Below are 21,531 nucleotides of genomic sequence, written 5' to 3' on the forward strand. Positions count from 1 at the left end.
TTCTGTATTTTAAATTTGTCTTGTAAAGTACATATATTGCTATTACAATTTTAAAAGGTTGGTTTTTGAACCCACTGTGAATGCCATGCATTTGGTTGGTGTTGAATATACAGTGGACTTTCTACTCAATGGGCTTTCAAAGAACACACTTTGGGAGAACTGGTCAAGTCCAGGCTGCAATTCAGTCCTCTATCCCCCCTCCGTGTTGGTGCATTACTGACTGACTATGAGGCTTTCTCTGTTGTCTTTCCCATTCCTACATTAAATGCAGAGTCTTTGGCCACTTCAGTCTCCGCTCTGAATGGCAGCTGGTGAAAGTGGACTACAAATCTATATTTAGCCGGCACTGCACTAAGGAAGACTATCAGACCTGGCACCTACTTAATCAGGTACACCACATGGGGGGTCAGGTGGGGGGTGGAATTCTGGCTTCTAGGAAGAGGAGCTATTGAAAAGCCTGTTGGTCACACCTGGCCCTTCCCATTTGGAGCAGGAAAGTAGTGGGTCCTCTGAGGATAACGGTGGATTTGAGGGAAGGGTTGAAACTCACATACCCAGGTGCAGTAGGGTTAGATGGTATTTGGGACCCTTTTGCACCCTGGGATCCTGATCTACTCATTGAAGTCACTGAGAAGGAGGGGACAGGGTGGGGGGAAGAAAGATAACTGGGGATTTTAGCTCTACCCATGGAGAAATAAGCCCAGACAGCCAGGAGAATGACCCTATAATGGTTAAATCATTTTACCTTCCCCTGGGGAGGGTGAAAGCCTTTCTGAGACTAGCCTGGAGTAAGGGCCCAAGAGCACTGGGAACAGGACCATGAAGAAAGAGTGAGGGGTGGGGGTGAGGGCCTCTACCAATAGCAGTTACTTACTGATACACCACATAGTCAGGCTTCCGTGTTCTTTAGAACCATCAGGTCTTTGTAATTTGTGCCAGCTTCTCCTGTTCTTTTTGCCCTTGACTAGGAATAAAGGCTTGGGCATGGTTATTTATCATAGAGAAGGAGCTTCAGGCCAACTTCAGTTTTACTCTGAAGATGATGAAAAAATATGCCGGAAGTGGAATCCTTTCCACTAGAATTCCAGCTGAAGCCATTTGGGCAATGGCCTGTGGTCTGTGAGGATGACTGGAGTCTCTGCATCCCCTGTGGAGGTGGAGAAGAAACAGGACAAAGTGGACATCACTGGCCACTTTGGGTGGGGGGTGGGGGTGTGATAGGCCAGCCTTGCACAGTGTTCCTTTGGTGTGGTAGTAAAAGAGTAGCCCTTTTATCCTTGACACTCCCAAATGGTTGCTTGGAAGGCGATTGCTACAAAATGAGCAAAAGAGAATGAAAAGCCTAACTCTTCTTGTTGAGAAGCTGATTTTTTTTCATCTTCGTTGTGTGTTTCTGCCTCTCTCACTATGGGCTTTTTTTCTAAGGGAGAACCTTGTGTCATGGGAGAAAGGAAAATATTCAAGAAACGCAAGCCAGGGGCTCAGTGTGCCCTGAGCCGAGACTCCTCAGGGACGGTGGTCTCAGAACCCTGTGTGTGTGCCGACTCGGACTTTGAGTGGTGAGTCCCTTGGCCTCTCAGTGCCAGTTTCAACCAGACATTTACCTGTTTGGTGGTGGGGTGAGAATGAAGATGGGCTAGGGGAGGAACTACTGGTCTGTGAGGCCGACTACTCTAGTTTCTGGGACTGATAAGGGGCCTGCACCTGTACGTGGGACAGAAGGAGGCGTTCTCACAGGGAAGACCACTGTTGTATCAGAGCATCACATGCACGGAGCCTTCTTCCTGTCTTCAGTTAGCAGCTTGGCAAGTACCAGACAGGTCGGTCTGGGCACTGACAGAGCTCAGAGAGCTGCTGCCTTGAGTAGTAACCTCCAGGCAAGTTTGCTCAAATTGGGTTCTTCCTGTTGAACTCTCATCATCATTTTTATTCCTCCCTCCAATGACAACCACAAGGAACAATGTGAAACCTCATGGGTTAGCCAATAACTCACAAATTTCTCAATATGTCCCCTCAGTTATGGCTACCCTCCCCTCTAACATGAGACATTTGTGTTCATGTATCTGCTCCACACCCATCTCCCCTTGAATGGAACTTCATGTAGCCAAAGCAGAGCTCTTTCTGAATCATCCCTGTTGGGAGGAATTTTTCAATTCATCTTAAATCCCCACAGCATCCAAGGTTTTCCAGCCTCAGTACAGCTCACGGACATCCACTTATTTACTTAGGTCAAAGTCCCAGGAGAGCTTGACTTTTCCCTTTTTCTCACCCAAGTCACCTGCAAGTCTGTGCGAGCCTCTACTTCCAAAATCCATTCTAACTCAAAGCACCTTCAGCCACGTCTACTGCTGTCGGGACCTTTCCAACAGTTTACCGATGCCTTCTCTATTTCCACCCTTGCATCCCAAAAATCTGTCCCCCTCACAATAACCAGAATTATATTTTAAAGGCCAAAATCAAATCTTATCTCTCCTGTCCTGAGAATACTCTGGAGGCTTCCCTTCACCCTTAAAATATAATCGAATCTTTTTTCCTTGGCTTGCTTTATGGTAGGTGATTTGGCCTGCTGTTGCCATTGGACCTTAATTTCTTACTATTCTTCCCTTGTTTACCATTTTGCAGCCACGCTGCGATATCCTATACCTTAATTCATCCAGGCTGATTCCTAGCAGAGGAAATAGTACGTGTGAGGATGCCTTCCAGATTTCAACATGGCTGGCATGTTTAGATCACTCATGTCTCAGTAAAAATATCATTTCCTCAGAAACGCCTTTTGAGGTCACCTAATCTTACCTGCACCCAGGTGCTCTGTAGACCATTAGGCTGTTTCATCTTATTAGTATTAGTCACCGTGTGGAGCGATCTTGTTTCTGGTGGTTTTATTATTGCCTGTCTTCCCCAGTAGGACGTAAGTGCTGTGAGTGAGGGAGTTTTAGTTCTCTTCATTGTGCCTAGGTGGTAGTAAGCTGCAGATGGTTGTACCATGCTTCTGAATGCTGTTCTTTTTAGGAGAGTCAAAAGCCTTCCCACTTTTGGGAATGGGCACATATCACTCTGATCCTAGCTAGATGAATTACTTCTTCACATCCCTGTCAAAAGCTGATGTTTAGTTTAGTCATTTTCATAAGCCATTTCAGATTGAGAGATAAAGCTAAGGGTTCAGGTATGAGCCTATAGCCATGGAAGGGGCAAAACAATGACAATTACAGTGGGGCTTTTCTGATGTTCTGTGAAATAACTGAAATGAGTCCAAATGGGCACAGAATGGCTGCCCTTGCCCAGCCAGCAGCCTCACTCCTATTTCATAGTATTTCATCCATCCTGTTCCATGACCTTGATTTGCGCTGGAAGCCACTTTCTGCTCTGACAGTAACTGTAAGCCAGCCAGATGACTTTGACTGCCTCCTACCTGCTCCTCATCCCTGGACGCAGGCCTTAGAAGGCTCGACTTCAGTGAGAAGCGACCAAATGGGTTGTGCTAAAAGGAATTTCAATTTGAGTGTCAGGGTACACTCTGTGGCAATTTTGACCCTTTGGAAACGAAAGCTATTTTCACACTTGGGGAGAATACTTTTCAATTATTAACCACAATTCGGCCAAACAGTCATAGCGATGTATGTAGTCGGTCATTCAGAATTATTGCACACGACATATTGATGTCAGCCTAAATACTCAGAATGTGAGGATTGGGCTTCTTTGTGTCCTTCTGCAGACTGACTCCATGGAACTCAGTGTCTTTGCATCTATCACGCTACATTTTCTCCTGTGTCTTTCTGAGTTGTAATGGTCCCTCACCCATTGTTGGGAAATCTCACAGTTCAGATACAATAAGAATTGTAGGGTAAATATTTTTTTTCAGCAATTCTATTAACATGTACTATTCTGAAAAAAAAAATGACAGCTCTGATATTCAGTTTTTGACCTTGAGGTGGGAGGTGGGGGATTTCTTAATCTTTTTTATTTCACCTTCTCAGCTGTAAAATACAAACACATAATAGAGATCTCATTGGGTCCTAGGGAGGAGTAAATGAATTAATATACACCATTAATGTGGACAAGGCGCTTATCCTAGTGCTGTAGGTATCCATATGGTAACAGTTGCTGCTGCTGTTGTTCGTCTTGTACCCCAGGGTTAAGTGATCCCTGTGGTATTTCTAGCAGGTAAACCAGAGCTTCTACATTCAATTAAGCACTATCTTTAAAGTTGTACCTTTGGTTATTATCATTTGTTCCAATATTAGTAGCATTGCTTAAAATATTTCTAAACCCTTCTTTTGAACTGCTTTCAGAATGCATCTATAAGTAAAGTTATAGGGGATGGGGGGCAGGGGGCGGGGGGATCCTTACAAGGTGTTCTGTGGTTCTCACACTTGCATGGGTAAAGGCCATCTGGACCCGACACATTGTGATGTTGGCATCATTACGATAACATTTTAATGAGAAGAAAATGAGCAAGTGGAATGTAAGTTACTTGACCAAGGTCACATAACTGGGAGAGAAAGAGCTGGGTCCAAATGTAAATTGAGCTAAATCCCATGCTCTCCCTCTAAATCATGCCATTTCTCAAGAAGTCAAGCAAGTCTTTATTATTTTAGATTTACTCTATGTTTCAGAATGAATAGGGTTCCCAAGTTAAGTTATTCTACAATTAACACTCAACTTCAAATGACCTAGGTTAACTGTTGTTGATGAGGTTTAACATAGAATGTTCCATTAACTCTAAAATAGTTATGAATGAGGTAGATTTGCTCATTAGAACTGGAATTTTAATAGGTTGTGGTGTTCAAGAAGACTTTGAATTTGAGGAGCTATGTAAGGTATTGTACATTTGTCTTTCTGTAGCAAATCATACCTCATATTAAAAAGAAGATAGAAGGAACACTTAAGTCTGAGGTAGGAGAAGCAGATACATAAGGCTGGATGCCAGGTTACATGTCATAATCTGAGAACAATAGCAAAAAACATCCCATGGCCTAAAAAGTATTTTTGTACTATTTTTGAGTATGGAGTAGGTGGTTTGATTTCTAAAAGTGCTGGGTTCTATAGTGATTCTTTTGTGGACAGTGGAACTGAGTGTTTAACATTGTCTTTTTGTTTTTAAGTCAACTTTAATAATCATAGCTATCAGTTAAAAATATAGTTTTTCCATCAAATATACTTTGCCTGCTTGTCTTTAATGTTTACACCAAAAAGCAGTGTATAGCAACAGTTTCATAGCCTTGTCTCCTTCTCAGAGGCCCTTTGACCAGGAAGTGTTATTAGCTAAGGGATCTGAGACTCCCAGCTCGGTTAGTATAGGCGATGATCATGCATATTCCACCTAGTCATTTCCCTAAGCCAAATCAGGTCTTAGCCATTTGATTGGTCCAGGATACTTTTAGGTCTCAGAGACAGCAGGTAGAGGGTGTAACCTAATTCAATTAGATGGGGTCTGGGGGTGGAGACTGGGGAGGATGATCAAACATCTTGGTTTGGGTGGAAAAGTTAAGGAGTACAGCCCAGATGCAAAAAGGCAGGGTGTTACCCACCTGTGTCCCTCCTCTGCCTGAAGAGGGAAGATTGGATAGATTTTCAGTAGTGTGTGTTTGTGGACTACCACTGACTTTTATCCTCCATCCACAGCAGGTATTATTCTTGCATGAATTTTGCATGAATAATAATGTTTTTACTTAATAGCCTTGTAAACCCCAGCCTCATGTTTACGCTAGAGAGCCACTTTGCCACAACCTTCTTCTTGGCACTGGTGAGCAGCCAAGAACAAATCCTCCCTGAGGATTAAGCTTGTTGGAGAACAGTATGTAATTAGAAAAGGTCACAGAAAGGGCCGGCTGTGAAGTTGTATCAGGGCTCCTAGGAGTGAGCTGCCCTCTGAGAGGCCCAGGTACTCCTGCTTGGTGAGAAACCAGCTTGGACCAGAGGTTCCACCTAGAAGGTCCCTTTTCTTAGTCACTCAACCAACCGTTTAAGCAGCAATAACTCTTGCTGAGTACCTACTATGTACCAGGTTCTTTAGGTGGATTATGTTAGTCTTCTCAACCAAGTGCTAGAACAAGAACCTGTGATTATGGACATTTTATAGATGAAGAAATGTGGACACAGGAGGTGAAGTAAAGCACTCAAACTAATAATGTTATGATTCCAGAGTCTTAAGTTTTACTATGCCTTAGGGTCTGCCACAGTTAGCAGGTTCCAGATCCACAGAGCTAGTTTACCAAGTGCTAATACAGAACATAGAGCAGAAGAGATTTGGGGTACCACAGCATATAAATTCAGACATCTGAAATCCATCAACCTTTCATATTCTGCATATAGAACACAATCAGGCATTTTTTTTTCTATAGATTAGGTATATGGAAAAGTCAAAAATGTGTAAACCAGAGTCATTGAACTCAAAAAAGTATAAAAGCAAATAATAAAGAGTGCACTTAGATGCTGAATTTCATGACCCAGGTATGTGTTCTCCAGTAGAGTAGCCACTGGTAACATGTGGTCATTTGAATTAAAATTAAATCAGATTAAACATTCAGTTCTTCACTTGCACTAGCCATATTTCAAGTGTTCTATTGTAACATGAAGCCAGTGGCTACCATATTGCATAGCATAGGTATAAAGCACCTCCATTATCACAGAAAGTCCCATGGGACATTACTGGTCCTACCTGTAAGCGCTAGAAAAGGTCAGAGCAAAGAGATCACCGAAGACTGGAATAATGATGAAAGGCTTCCTGCAGGAGGTAGTGATGGAGCTGTGTGAGCTCCTTGCTCTGAGTAAGTACAAGGAGACTGGGCATCACTTCAGGGAAAGCAGGTGTATGAGGATGTTCTTGAAGACTAGAGGAATAAGGGCAGATGAGTAGCATGGGGTTGGGTTAAGAGAAATATTGAGGCACAATTGTTGTTTTTTTCAGACAGTTTCTGAAATGCTTTGGATGTAGTTATCTTTATGGCTGTATTGAGGCTTATGCCTTAGCTAAGTGATGATTTCATAGTTTTTGTTGTGGTTGCCTCTGTGTATTGACTGTACATTCTGAGCCTCCTCAAGAAAACCTCTCCCTGTTGGATTCCAAACGCAGCATGCTATGCTGTCTCCTAGAATGGGAGAGAAGCACCTGTGGAACACTAATCTTGGAATCCAAACTGCCAGATGGGAGAATGGAGAACCTGGGGGTCAGCAAGGCTGTGACGGGGCTTGGCCGGTTCTGAGAAGAGCAGAGGCCTTGCAGCTGGGCCAGAGGACGAACTCTTGGCTGGCTCCAAGGGTCTCAGAGTGTCATTCCTGGGAGTGAAATTGGTGCCCCTTGGGATCCTTCAAATGCTGAACCAGGGGTCAAGAATTTTGATGGTCACCTCCGCCTGCCATTATCAGTTATGTACAGTCTCAACAAGTCATTTCTTCTATTTTTGCTTCTCCTTTCTAATTTACCAACTGAGGGGATAGAACCCAAGGCATACAAATGTCCCTTCCTATTCTAACAGGAGCAAGTAGAGACCCAAAGGTCTCTACCTTTGGGTTTCGGAAGGTGTCACTTCTTCTTTAGGGTGTCTAAGTCTTCTCCCTGAGTCTCTGGATGGGATTTGGACACACAGGTTCCCAGAAATGGACAAGTTTCCCCCTAAACTTTTAGAAAGGCTGAACTCTCTAATGAAACACACAGAGGTGGCATTTCTCGAAGGAAACTGCCTGTGTGTTTGCAGAACCTGGTGGCAGCATACTTCCCCGAGGCAAATCAAACTTTCTGCTACATTTGCTCCAAAATTCACAATTCAACAGAAGAACACCTTTCCCCAGGAAGCTGGAGCAGCAGCTGAAACTGCTTGTTTGTGTAAATCAGGCGAACTCCAGAGCTGGGAGGAAGGTTGGACAGTATGAGAGATTTTAATATACATTTAGCAGAAGTTAATGAAGAAATCCACAGCTTGGAGGCAGCAAGTGATGTTTCCATTAATGTTATTAAATATTAATGGGGTGCTTTTTCTCTTTGGGGCAAAGCAGCATGCCTGATGCCCCCTTTTTAATTACTATGTGACTAACAGGTAGCAGAGCTGAACGGAACTGCTAAAAATGGTTACATTCATCAAAGAACATTAAGGCATTTCTCTCCTTCCCAGAGCTGCTTAGGAGACCCCGCCCTTCCTTCAAACGCTACTGAATTTCTTAAGGTTAGCAAGACATTCAGCAGACTTACCTTATAAAAAACCATTTGGGCAATTTTCTAGAAGTAACACAGACACCACAATCTAGATGTTTCTACAGGTAAACGATGCTTAGAAATCAGATATTCAGTGGTGTGCTGGTAAATATTTAACTACCAGCTTTCTGGGAACAAACAAATAAATAAGCCCTGATTAGTAGCATTTGCTGATTGTTATAAATATTCCTGCCATGGTCGATTTCAAGCCACCAGCATGGCATCCGTGAATGCGGAATTGGGAAGAGGTGTGCAGTAGTACAGCATCATACAGTGTTATTTCCTGTATGCAGGCACTTAGATGTAAATAACCTCAAGAGCGTAAATAATAGAAAGATATATAATAACATTTACATACTATATGTTATATAATCATAACATGCAGTGACATAATGAAGTTCTGTGTTTTGAATATTTATTACCTTTCAAATATAATTTATGTAATTGAAATTTTATGTGATTTAAGTTTTTAATAATGACTTTGTCTACTAGCCATTGAATAGCTTGCAAAACCCCTGAACTTTTAAGCTGGCTGTCATGGATTGTGACAAGCCGGTACAACACAGAGTCGCTATTGACTCTCAGGCTGGAAGTCCTCCAGTCCCGGATTAGGAGGCATGACAAAGGACTTGCTTGACAGACAGGTCCCTTTCTCCGTTTCTTTCAGTTGCATTTAAACATGGTCATATCAAAGCTGGTCCTGAAGTCCATCTTTCCGCATAGCACTTTGAAACGACCGGCGTACTCCGCAGGCATCTGTTGAGCACTTGGTGTCCTCTCTGTGGCCCACACTGGAAGGTCAACTGTGGGCCCAGTCTCCATGCACACCAAGTGCAGTGCGACCATAATGTAGTGCGATCATGTTTAGATGTCATTGGAGTGTCCATTCACCCAGTAAATGTTTATTCGGTGTCCTAGGGCCCGTTCCAGACTCACACTGGCAAACAAAACCAACAGAGGTCTCTGGTCCCTTATAGCCTCAATGTTTCTAACATACTATGGCCATGAAAATTTTGTCTGGGAGTCATGGATGGTCTCATCTGACCTAGACATAGAAGAAGGCTAGGTAGGAAACTGCCAAACACAGAAAAGGGGAGAGTGCTTCAGGCCCAGGGGGTAATATGTAGCAAAGACAGAGCTGGTGAAAAGTTGGCCTGAGTGTTCGGACAGAGTTTGGTGTGAGGGAAGGTGGTAAGAAGGAAGGATGGCGTCAAACTGGGAGACGATTTATATAATCTCATTAACTGGTTGGTACTTCTTAACTATACCGCTTCATACTGTATTATACTGTATTCAGCTTCCTACTATATTATTCTGTTCTTTTGTTGGATTGGAGGCATGTCATGTGCTGCTCTTCAAAAGACTAAAAACCCCTTAAGGATAGGGATTATCCTACTTCTTCCACAGGACAGGTCACATATTGAATGATAGAGAAATGTGGCGTTAAACTTCTATTCCTATCTCCCTTTCATCCCTACCCTAGTTACACACATAGACACTTGGCCTCTAATTTCATTGGACTTTAATTAAATCTTGGCTCAAAGAATATGGGAGCAGAAAAAGAAAAGAGGAGTGGGTCCAGAGAGAGTGATTTCCTTTGTTGTTTATGTTTTACTAATGCTCAGTGGATCAAATGTCCAGATTGTTCTGACCCGTCCGTGGGTTTCAGGAAGCCCTTGGATGCTTAACTGAGAAGCATGAGTTTTCCTGCCAAATGAAGTCACCCTCAATGACCTCTAATTGGTAACAAGAGCAATCATAATTCATTGCTCTTTTTATATCCTGACAAATGCTTAACTGGGAGCCTATGAAACTCTAAGAAGTAAGGAAATATTAAGATTTCACATGGGGCCCTACTTTCCTGTACTGTTTGTTATTTTCTCATTCTGGAATGGGGCAGAAATGAGAAGGGAGTCATACCTGACTTTATTTCTTAGTTTTGTTATGGCTAGTGTTTTATGAAATCATGGAAAAGAACTACACTTTAGGAATGCTTTTTGTTTTCTGGTTTTGTTTTGTTTTGTTCTTGTTGTTGTCCAGGATAAGAGGGAACCTGTCATATGTAGTTGGGAAAAAAATTGAATGACTATATGTGAATGCAGATGGCTATATGTAAAATGCTTGAGAAATAAGTGGCAGGGAAACCAAAATAAAACCTATGAAGTCAGTTTTGGAAGAACACATGTGGAATCTTAACATAGAAATAAATCTTGACCTTTAAAGTCATCTTCTTGGTTGTTACTTCCAATTGTTTCAGCAATTCCACTGTGGTCCAAAATATGCTTTTAAGCTTATAGCATCCTTCACATCTACCCCAAGCCAATGTCCGCACCACATTATGTATAAAATATATCCATACTTTTCGAATGTAGAATCTCCATTTGATAATCCACTGTTTTTTTTTTTCTTTCTCTATACACTGGAATGCATATAATTTAAGATTGTTTCTAAATCTAAAAATCTGTTCTCCAATCTGAATCTTTGCCCTGACTGAGAATATAGGGATGTGTTTCTGTTTGTGTGTGTGTACCTGGGTGTTTTAACATCTATGCCGCTATGCAATATTCATTTTCCTGACAGCGACTATGGCTATGAGAGACATGGAGAGAGCCAGTGTGTCCCAGCTTTCTGGTACAATCCAGCATCCCCATCAAAGGACTGCAGCCTTGGGCAAAGCTACCTTAACAGCACCGGGTAAGTACCACAACCGCAGGAACCCCACTCGCTGTTTCTGTGTCCCTCTAAGCTGTGACTGAAGGGAGCATCACTGCTGAAGCAGGATGGAATGTAGATCGAGTTGGTTTATGTGGTTTCTGAGGAAGGTTGAGGAGCTCTTTTGCTGACAGTAGTTTTTTGGGAATGCTAGAAGAGAGTTCTGATTACCAAATTTCTATACCTTTTGCCATTTGACAGACTGTAGCTATTGTTTTGATCAGGACTTCTCTCCTGGAAAGAGAGGCCCCACCTTATTTCTGGGGCCTCAGGGAAATAAAGTAACATAAGGGGTGCACAGATACTGCGGTGCTTTCTAATGATGGTTGAACTGAAGCTCTCACAGTCCAATGCTGAAACTCAAAATGAAAATGTAGAAGCCCTATCCTAGGAACTCCTAGAAGAAGAAAGTCAAGGCATACTTTCTGTAATTGTCAAATTATGTGTGTGATTCTCTCACTGTTCCCTTATTAGTTACTCACTCAGATGCTTGGAAAGAAATTTCCTTGGAGACTTGCTGTTGTCCCCTTTCCTTGGCCACGTCCATGGCTTAGAAGAGGTTTCGAAAGGGACTGGCTGGTCTAAGGCTCCGCTATTCAAATGTTAATGGCATTTAAATTACCTGGGGATCTTGTTCAAATGCACCTTCTGACTGGGGAGGTCTAAGTGGGATTGAGGTTCTTTGTTTCTAAGAAATGTTCACGTGAGTTCCTGGCTACCCTTTGGGTAGCCAGGGACAAGGGTGCTGGGGATGAGTCTCCCCTCTTTCAATAGACCTGCTGCGGTCTCACACAAGTTACTCCCTGCCATACTTGTGCCTGACCTGGTTGTGAAATGGTAGTAGGTACTGTCTACCCAACTGATGTCTGGAGAGGAAGAATCTGAAAAACATGGTAGAAGCGATGTGTTGAGTAGACTGAGACACTCTGAAAAACAAAATTTTTATCCAAATGTTTAGTTCTTAGGGGACTACTCCTGAGGTCCGAGCTGGGAATTAAGCACTTTTAATGTTATTTTATTGTAGGTATCTGATTTAGGGAGTTAAGCCATCCAACATACAGACCCAGCAGCATGAACTTGAAGAGACGTGGCATCAGAAACCAAAGTGCTATGAGGTTTGAGGAAGAGGATACAATGGGCACAGTGCTCAGCTAGGCCCCCAATTTCAGGCAGAGCACACCTGGGGCGTAATTGGAAGATAATTACATGAAGACATATGATATGATCATGTAATATGTGTAGTTGGATCCAATTTTAAGTAGTCTAAATCTAGTAAAATTCCAAATAGCCAACCACATAAATCAAGGACATGAACTATTCACTTTATTCACAGCATTAACTTCAAACTGCCAGCTGGGCAGTTGAGGCTGAAAGAGGAGAGTGGATGATATCCAGTTTGCGTTAGGATATGTTACCCACAGAAAGTTCGATCACAAGTAAAAGCTAAATATGTTATGAATGACTAAAGGTTAATGATAAAGTATAAATTTATTATAAAAAATTGATTATGTGGGCTAAAACTGGTCAGAAGAACTATAATATAGGCCATAGGAGTAATTCAATTTTTTCAGTAGCCACATTAAAAAAATGTGAAATTAATTTTAACAATGTACTTTATTTAACCCAATATACCATCGCATGCCATTTTAACATGTAACGCTAACCACAGTGTAAGTGCTCAGTAGCCATAGGTAGAAAATGGCTAGTTGTATTCAACAGCACACCGTTGGCAATTTAAAATAATGCACATTTACAAGAGGATACATTGTAATTCCATCTGAGCCAATAACTACATACAGCGTTAGCCTAGCATCTTCGTGAGATTTCAGGAGAAGTATCCTGTATAGAGGAGGGTCAATATCACCCATAAAGAATTTGGTTTTCTCTGCTTTCAAGACCACCAGAGGAAGGCAACATGGATGGACTGGTTAATTACTCCTGATACACAGAAGGGAAGAAAAAATATGACAATAATGATGACAGTGGTGTTGCATTTATTTATTGTATGTGATTTGACCAGAATGTTGATTTTATGCAACCTTACAGATAGCAATATCCCTGGAAAGAGGTCTGTAATGCAGATCAGGGTTATGGCCAAGCTCTTGTCTTGACACCACGCGCTGCGGTCAGTGTCAAGTGCATAGACATGGCATCACTGTGCACAAACATGTCCTTGCCCTAGAAGGTTTTCTCATGCTCACTTCTTATCTGAGATAATTTTACCTCAGCTGGATTGAATATGAGTTTCAAACTTGTGCTTCTAATCTGTGGTTGTGGTAAGAAATGGAATTTTAATAAAGGGAGAAAATATTCTGTAAAATAGCCCGGTGGCCCAGAGTAAGGACTGTTAGTTATTAAGGTGTAGAATGGGCATGGAGGAAAGACAGGAAGAGGCTTCCTGATTCATCAGAGTTAGAAGCCTCATCTCCTGGCTGCTCTCTGGTACAGAAAAAAGCTGGGTTTGGCCTCAGGGAACTGGAAACAAGTCTCTCCCTCACAGAGAAAAGCACCTGCTCTTCTTGCTTGCATAGTCCGGTGGGTCTGCCTCCTCCTGTCTCATGTGTGAGTCAGACATTGATTTTTCTTGGCTGGTTTAGACACTGATCTGATCTGCGGCTCACCAGGTAGGATCGATAATGATGTTTAAAGAGCTACTCTTCCTGAGATGGAGGGATAGCGCTTCCTCAGCATTTGTTTAGCTTCCTAAGTGGCTGTCTTCCCTGAGACTCCGTTTTTCGAAGCGCTGTGCAAAATGTCTGCCTTGCTCTCCTGCACTCTTTCGAACAGACACACACAATGCAAACCAGACCAGTCGCACCGCTGACAATTGTCAATACTCCTTAGGTACCGGCGGATTGTGTCCAACAACTGCACAGACGGGCTGAGAGAGAAGTACACCGCCAAGGCCCAGCTGTGCCCCGGAAAAGCCCCTCGGGGCCTCCACGTAGTGACAACTGATGGACGCCTGGTGGCAGAGCAGGGGCACAATGCAACCTTCATCATCCTCATGGAGGAGGTAGGGGCAGCCTGGGATTGGGGGGTCAGAACTCACAAGCAGACCATTCTCTGTTCTCTAAGAGGGAAGGAGAAAAAAATTCCTGTGTTCAGTCAGGTGTCTGCACGAGAGTCAATGTTGAAAGCTGAGCCTTCTGGGAGAAGACAGAAGGAATGAGGAGGGCTTGGGCTGCTCAGAGACCTGTTTAGACTCCTTCCACTCATCCAGCAAAGCGGACTCAGGCTGCAGCCGGGCCAGCTGTCTCTGGGCAGAGCAGAACTGGATGCATCCTTTGAGGCTCCCCCTCAGGCTCCACTCTGCTGAAAGAATGTTTATCACCCTAAGACCGTATACTGTAAACTTTGCCAGAAGAAGGAAATTCAAATTTTATCTCTTGCCTTGCGGAATGTTTTTTTTTTTTTTTGCTTTATTCTAACACTTACCCCCCTGTAATTAAAAGCCCACAAGGCAAGGGGTCTTCAGAGTATGTGTGTGAGGGTAGGGGAAGATTATTGAAATCCTTTCAACTGGTATTTATGAAGAATGTCTTATTAGTTGATTTTCCATCAGCTAGTTGCTCCATTAGTTCATTTTTTAGTGTCGTCTGCAATCTGGGCAGTAAAGCAGACTGCATTCATTCATTCCAGCATAGAAATAGCTCTGCTGGTTGCTTCTGGCTCCCTAAATGAGCTGTTTCATCTCTTCCCAAACCAGGTCGGGTTTTTAGGCACGCCTTGCTGAGACTGTGGGGCAAGAAGGCTTGCCTGATTTACAAAACCCTCTAAATTTATATGCAAATTGCTCTGTGCTCTTGAGATCTTGGAAAGGGACCAAAACAGGTCAGGAGGGTTTTTTTCCCCTTTTTCTTTTGTTCCTAAGTGTAAACACTTCAGAAAGCTTTAAAGGCAGGCTCACACTGGAGAGGATGGTGAAGGTTCCTTATCCTGAGCTGACAGAGTCTTCAGCCTTCACCCGCACTAGGCACTCGGATTAAAAGACAAACAAACAAAACTTTAAGGTTCGGAGGAGGTCATTATCTCATTTTCACTAGGGAGTTTCCCAGACCAGAGCTATAAAAACCTTCTCTTGAATGGATATGAAACGTCACAATCTTATCCATGTGAATTGCCTCCAGTTCATTTCCACTTTAATTTATATTCATAAACTCAAAGGTAGTTGACATTGCATGTGGGGCAGGGGAGTACCTATCAATATTTTACTCACATCTAGGTTGCTATAGGGGAAGAGACAGAGAGCAAAACTCTGACGGATGCACATTCACTGGCCAGAAGGATTGGCTCATAATTCCAAAATGATGCATTTCTCTTTCATTGTGTTTAAACAGAGATATGATTCTTCTTTTTCATCTGGTATCTTTGCTTCATGGTCAGGTTCAGTTATATTTATGCTGGGTGTTGGTCCAGTATGCGTGGAGGGGGCAGCAAGGAAGGATGAGGTTTAACATTGGCTCTTAAGAAGCTGAACCTTGCCTTGGGGTGGGTGGTGAGATGCACTCATCTGAACCATGGGTATCACACTACCAGACAGCACCCAGGATCCTCTTGGCCTTTTAAGAGGCAGCGGTATCTGTGTGCTGGGAGGGTCAGAAAATCTTTCAGGGAAGAGTGGGCTTAAGTAGGTTTAGGGAAGTCCAATGGCAGCAGAGCACAGAGGTAACCTTAGCTGGTCTGCAGTGTTTATCTGGGAATAGTCATTTTACCCTTATAGAGTCATTTTGAAGGTGGCATTATTAGCATAATACTTAGAACATAATAGTCAACAATAAAAAATAAGAACAATTGTAATTATAGTATTGTAGTTAAGGACATTAACATTGAAATCAGACTGCCAGAGTTCAAAACTTGGCTCTCCAACTATTAGCTGCAAGACTTTGGTCTAATTACTTCATTTTTGTCCCTATTTGCAAAATGATGACAATAATACTTTCTACATTATGGAGTTGTGGGAAAATTAAATGCTTGGAACTGAACAGAAACTGTGTTTGCTGCTACTATTATTACTGTTGTTATCATTATGTCACAGCAGAGGAATAATTAAACCACATGTGAGGGCACCAGGGAAGCCCTTGGCTCCCCATCTTCAGAGTCTCATAGAGTCTCTAGCTTATCCATCATTGCCTGTGTCACACTGACCCAGCATGCCTGGGCTTGGGCGTACAAAGACAATAGTCCATAATGCCCAGTGGGTATCCTCTGGGAGTCTATTGATTGTGTTGAGGGTGTTTCAGCCCCCCTGGGAGTGACTTTAGGTTTTCAGTGGGTGGTGGTGAAGGCCCAGGTTGAAGTGTCAGATGGGGTCAGGCTGGACCACATGATTGGACCCAGGCCAACTGCCTTTTCCTCCTCAGGGAGATCTCCAAAGGACAAACATCCAGCTTGACTTTGGGGACGGGATTGCAGTGTCCTATGCGAACTTCAGCCCCATTGAGGATGGCATCAAGCACGTATACAAGAATGCGGGCATCTTCCAGGTGACGGCCTATGCTGAGAACAACTTGGGCTCGGACACAGCCGTCCTCTTCCTGCACGTGGTTTGTAAGTAGCATGAGCCTTCCTTCCCCTTTCTTACTTGCCTCCCAGTGGACAACTCCCTCTGGGATTTGGAGCTGGGATGGGGTTTGGTGTGACTACTATGCTAAAGGATGGCCCAAGTCAAAAGATCAAGATGTGTGCTCATCGATGTTTCCATTTCCTAACTCTGAAGTAGACTATCTCACAAGTGAGGGTAACATAGTACCATCCACCCCTCCTTTTCCACCCCACTGTGTTCTGACGGAAGTACGCACAGGCAGACCCACACTGAGGGGAACGTCCCTTCCTTTTGTTATCTATGCTGGAAGAGCCAAAGAAAGATGAAAGAAACAGATGTTCAGATTTTTTAAAATGTAGAACTGAACACACAAAAAACCTTAATTCTTACATCTAAGGGTGCTGCAATTTCATTTCTGTTGCAAACAGTCTTAAGAACTCTCCAAAATGTTTTTGCTGTCCTAGAATGTGATTTCGCTGCTGTTGGCTCTTGCTTGGCACAAACCAACACAACAGCTGAAGATCTGAATATTTTGTTTGTACTGGATGCATTTCGTGTATTTGCTGTGTTGGGACTTGGCTCATATAAACTGAAACTTAAATATTATGATTTTAGAATGTTGGATCAAGGAAATATTATGAGAGCTGGTCTTGGTTTCCTAAATCTCTAGCAGTGACATCCATGAGTCGAAGGACTTCTATGGTTCGTATGTGTATACCCCACGGTGTTCTTGGAGGAATGTGCTACATGTGTTGAAAATGCCACATTTTAAAAGAGTCTAAATGAATACAAGGAACACATTTCCTATGAACAACTCAGTGATGATATAAACTTCAATATATAAATAGCCCATACTTAAGAGGTTCCTGGCACACGGTAAGCTAGCTAGTGTCTAAGCATTCTAATCACATTCATAGAAAAGGGACAACAGTAATAGGGGAAGTGCATGGGAAAAGACCTAGATTATATCCCAGCTATACTCCTAAAGAGGTCAGGCTCTGTGGACATGAGATAAAGTGTTTCATCTTGTAGTCTTCTGACCTTTAATTTTAGAATGGCTTAATTCTAACTGGTACCTGCTTCAAAGTGTTCTTGTTAACACTAAAGAGGAAACACAAATGAAACATCTAATCATTCACTAATTCATTCAACAAATATTTATTGATTTCTTTTTTTTTAATATTTTATTTATTTATTTTTAGAGAGGGAAGGGAGGGAGAGAGAGAGAGAGAGAGAGAGAGAGAGAGAGAGAAACATCAATGTGCGGTTGCTGAGGGTTATGGCCTGCAACCCAGGCACGTACCCTGGCTGGGAATCGAACCTGGGACACTTTGGTTCCCAGCCCGTGCTCAATCCACTGAGCTATGCCAGCCAGGGCTTGATTTCTTAATATGTAAAAGGCACTCTGCTGGGACCTGGGGAGGCGTCAATACAGGTGTGGCCCTGCCCTTGCAGAGGTTATATTCCAGGGGGGCACAGGGAGGTTCTGCTAGAAATGGGCCATCAGCGGCCCAAGTGGTGATAATGACACCACACCAGCTATAATCATTCTGTGTCAGAAACACCGAGTTAGAAAACCCAGATGGGTGGTGTGCAGGGTATTCATGAACCCAGGGTTCAAAGCAAGAGAGATCTACATTTGAATTCTTAACACATCCCATTGTTAAATATCTGGTATTGGTCAACTTCCTTAGTCTTTACAAATCTCTGATTCCTCATCTTTAATATTTAGGTTATAGGGAGGCTTTAAGAACCAATTGGATTGTGCATGTCTGTCAGGGGTCCCCAAAATCACCCCCAGGTTTGCCAGTTTCCCAGAGGGACTCACAGAACGCAGCCTGTAGTTGTAGTCATGACTGTGATGTATTACAGTGAAAGGAAACAAATCAAGATCATCTCAGGGAGAAGGCTCGCAGGGCAAAGTCAGGAGGAAACCAGGCGCAAGCTTCCAAGAGTCCTCTTCCCGTGGGGCCATGCAGGACATGCTTAATTCCTCGAGCGATGAGTTGCAGTGACATGTGTAAAGGGCTGTCTACCAGAGAATCTCTCTGGAGACTTAGTGTCCATGATTTCTATTGGGTTCTGATCAAGTAGGCATCCTTTGCCTAGCATATCGCAAAAGTCCAGACTCCCCGAGGAAAGCAGGTGTTCAGAATAAACCATACTGTTGGCGAAACAGTTCAGACAGAGTGAACTGCTCTTATTAGTTAACCGTTCGCTGGAACACTCTCAGGGCCACGTTCCCAGATGCTAGTTCAGGGCCAGCGGTACACACAGATCTTTTGACAAGCGGCAATTTCAGATATTTTTTAACATTTTTCTGAAGTGTGCAAAATACAACCTAGCACCCAGCTTGGCACATGGTGAGTGTTACCTGTGATAGTAATTAGAGTTGACTCTTGAACAACACAGATGTGAGGGGTGCTGCCCCACTATGTGGTCAAAAATCCATGTGTAAGTTTTGACTCCCTCAAATCTCAACTACTAATAGTTAATCAACTATTAATGTTGATCAACTACTTATTGTGGACCAGATGCCTTCCTGATAATATGAACAGTTGATTAACACATATTTTGTATATTATAGGTATTATATATTATATTTTTACTTTAAAGAGTAATAGAAATGACAATATTATTAAAATCATAAGGGAGAAAAATACATTTTCAGTACGTATATGTTTATTTAAAATATCCACGTATGAATGGACCTGTACATTTAAGTCTTTAATCCATTTTGAATTTATTTTTGTGTGAGCTGTAAGAAGGTAGTCTGGTTTCATTTTTTTGCACATGTTCAATTTTCCTAACACCGTTTATTGAATAGGCTATCTTTATCCCACTGTATGTATGTACTTGCCTCCTTTGTCAAGTATTAATTGACCATAAAGGCATGTGTTTATGTCTTTACTCTCTATATTGTTCCATTGTTTTCTATGTCTGTTTTTATGTCAGTACCATGCTGTTTGATTACTAAGGCCTTGTAAAGGGGGGACAAAACAAAACAAAACAAAACAAACTTCTGGAAGGCAGGCCCCTAAATGTAGGCTTCCCCCCCCAGGTGAGTGTTCTAGGAACCCATCTGTATCAGTGCACCAGCTGGTGTTGTTGTGAGAGGCTGTGTTCAGCTTCAGTAAATTTTTCTGAAGACTCAACACATTTGTCCATTTCATGATGGTGATTTATAAATGTGCCTGCCCACACCACACTGAGTGTTCAGCAGTTTTTGACCAAAAACAGCATGACCTCCGTGCCCCACCCTCCCTATCCACCCAATCTCACCCCGAGCAACAGTTTTTTTTGTTTCCCTGGATGAGAAACTTCCTAAAAGGGAAACATTTTGCCAGTATGGAAGTCGTGAAACCAAAAAATGGCAGAAACACGAAAAGGCATCAAAATCAAGGAGTTCAAAAACTGTTTTGAGCAGTGGAAAAAACCATCTCTTTAAGTGTATTGTATCCAATGGAGAGTATGTTGAAGGCGACTGAGGATTAAACAAGTAAGAATAAATACACATTTTTAATAAATAAATTATAGGGTTTTTGGGGGTCCCCCCTCAAAGTTTACTATCAGGTAGTGTGGTTCCTCCAACTTTGTTCTTTCTCAAGGTTGCTGTGGCTGTTCAGTGCCTTTTGTTGTTCCAAATAAATTTTCAAAATATTTGCTTTAGTTCTGCGAAGTACACCATTGGTATATTGACAGGAATTACATCAAATCTATAGATTGCCTTCAGTAGTATGGGCATTTTAATGATGTTAAATCTTCAAGTCCATGAACATAGTATTTGCCTTCAGTTATTTGTATCCTCTTCAATTTCTTTTTTCCGGACTCATAGATACAGAAAACAGACTGATAGTTGTCAGAGGGGAGGGGTTTGGGGAGACTGGGTGAAAAAGGTAAAGCAATTAAGCAAAGGAAAAAACCTCATAGAGGACAGTATGGTGATTACCAGAGAGAGGGAGGCAGGGGGGAAGTAGAAAAGGGTAAAGGGAGGCATCATATATGGTGATAAAAGGAGACTTGACTTGGGGTGGTGAACACACAATACCATATACAGATAAGGTATTATAAAATTGCACACTGTGCCCTGGCTGGTGTGACTCAGTGGATTGAGTGCTGGCCTGCAAACCAGAGCATCACAGGTGCAATTCCCAGTCAGGGCACGTGCCTGGGTTGCTGCCCAGGTCCCCAGCAGGGGGCATGCAAGAGGCAACCACACATTGATGTTTCTCTTCCTCTCTTTCTCCCTCCCTTCCCCTCTCTCTAAAATTGAATCTTTAAAAAAGAATTCTGTCCATGAAACCTTTATAATTTTATTAACCAACGTCACCCCAATCAATTCAATAATTTTTTTAAATGGACCCGCACAGTTCAAATCCATGTTGTTCAAGGGTCAGCTGAACCAAGTACTTCCTATTAACTTTCTTCCTGATACTTCTGTGGCATTTAAACATGAAGACAAAGAAAAAAAGTTTACTTTTCTCTATTCCAAGGTCCTGCCCCTGTTCCTAATTGTGGTAAGAATGGTCCTTGTCTGCAGGGCTCAAAGACTCATGCGTCTCAGTGGCAAAAAAAAACACAATATCAAGGAACAGGTTTAAACTGTGGGCTTTGTGCATGGAGGAGAAAATGTTCCTTGAAACCTTTACCATGCTCACAGTTCCCTCTAAATCAATCAGGACCGCACTTACCAGACAGTTATTAGAGCGCAAACTGCTCTTGGCCTCACCGTGGGCCATTAGCTAACAAAAGTAGTTGTTAGCTGCCCATAATAACCGTTCTCACACAGATTATTAGATTTTTATCAAAGAGAGCACTATGTGACAGTGAAGGTATTAGGTGTTTGCCATGCGCACTCCTGAATCCCTTCAGCTCTCTTCTCCCCGATCCATGGTCTGTCTCTATCTGGGTGGAAGCTTGAAGTTTCTGTCTCAGGCTCTTTGTGCTAAACAGCTCCTACCTGCTTTGTTACTTGAGATTATATTTACCCAAACCTGCTTGTCCTGCTGCTGGAGTAAATGTGGCCAAATGTGATGCGTCCCAATCCATGGAAGCCCCATCCCTTTTGTGTTTCTATGAGTTTAGG

At 42.6% G+C, this 21,531-nt stretch overlaps 1 protein-coding gene across 2 annotated transcripts in view; it reads left to right on the top strand.

The window, feature by feature from the left end:
* SORCS3 (sortilin related VPS10 domain containing receptor 3) overlaps positions 1-21,531 on the top strand; it is a 551,877-nt gene that overhangs the window by 502,926 nt on the left and 27,420 nt on the right. For both annotated transcript variants that reach the window (XM_036027268.1, XM_028514086.2), the window contains exons 15-19: positions 272-389; positions 1,426-1,559; positions 10,769-10,882; positions 13,745-13,916; positions 16,264-16,450. In XM_036027268.1, coding sequence (XP_035883161.1) covers positions 272-389; positions 1,426-1,559; positions 10,769-10,882; positions 13,745-13,916; positions 16,264-16,450 — 725 coding nt within the window. The remainder of the gene's footprint in view (positions 1-271; positions 390-1,425; positions 1,560-10,768; positions 10,883-13,744; positions 13,917-16,263; positions 16,451-21,531) is intronic.

Source organism: Phyllostomus discolor, chromosome 5, assembly GCF_004126475.2.
Source record: "Phyllostomus discolor isolate MPI-MPIP mPhyDis1 chromosome 5, mPhyDis1.pri.v3, whole genome shotgun sequence".
NCBI classification, from domain to species: domain Eukaryota; kingdom Metazoa; phylum Chordata; class Mammalia; order Chiroptera; family Phyllostomidae; genus Phyllostomus; species Phyllostomus discolor.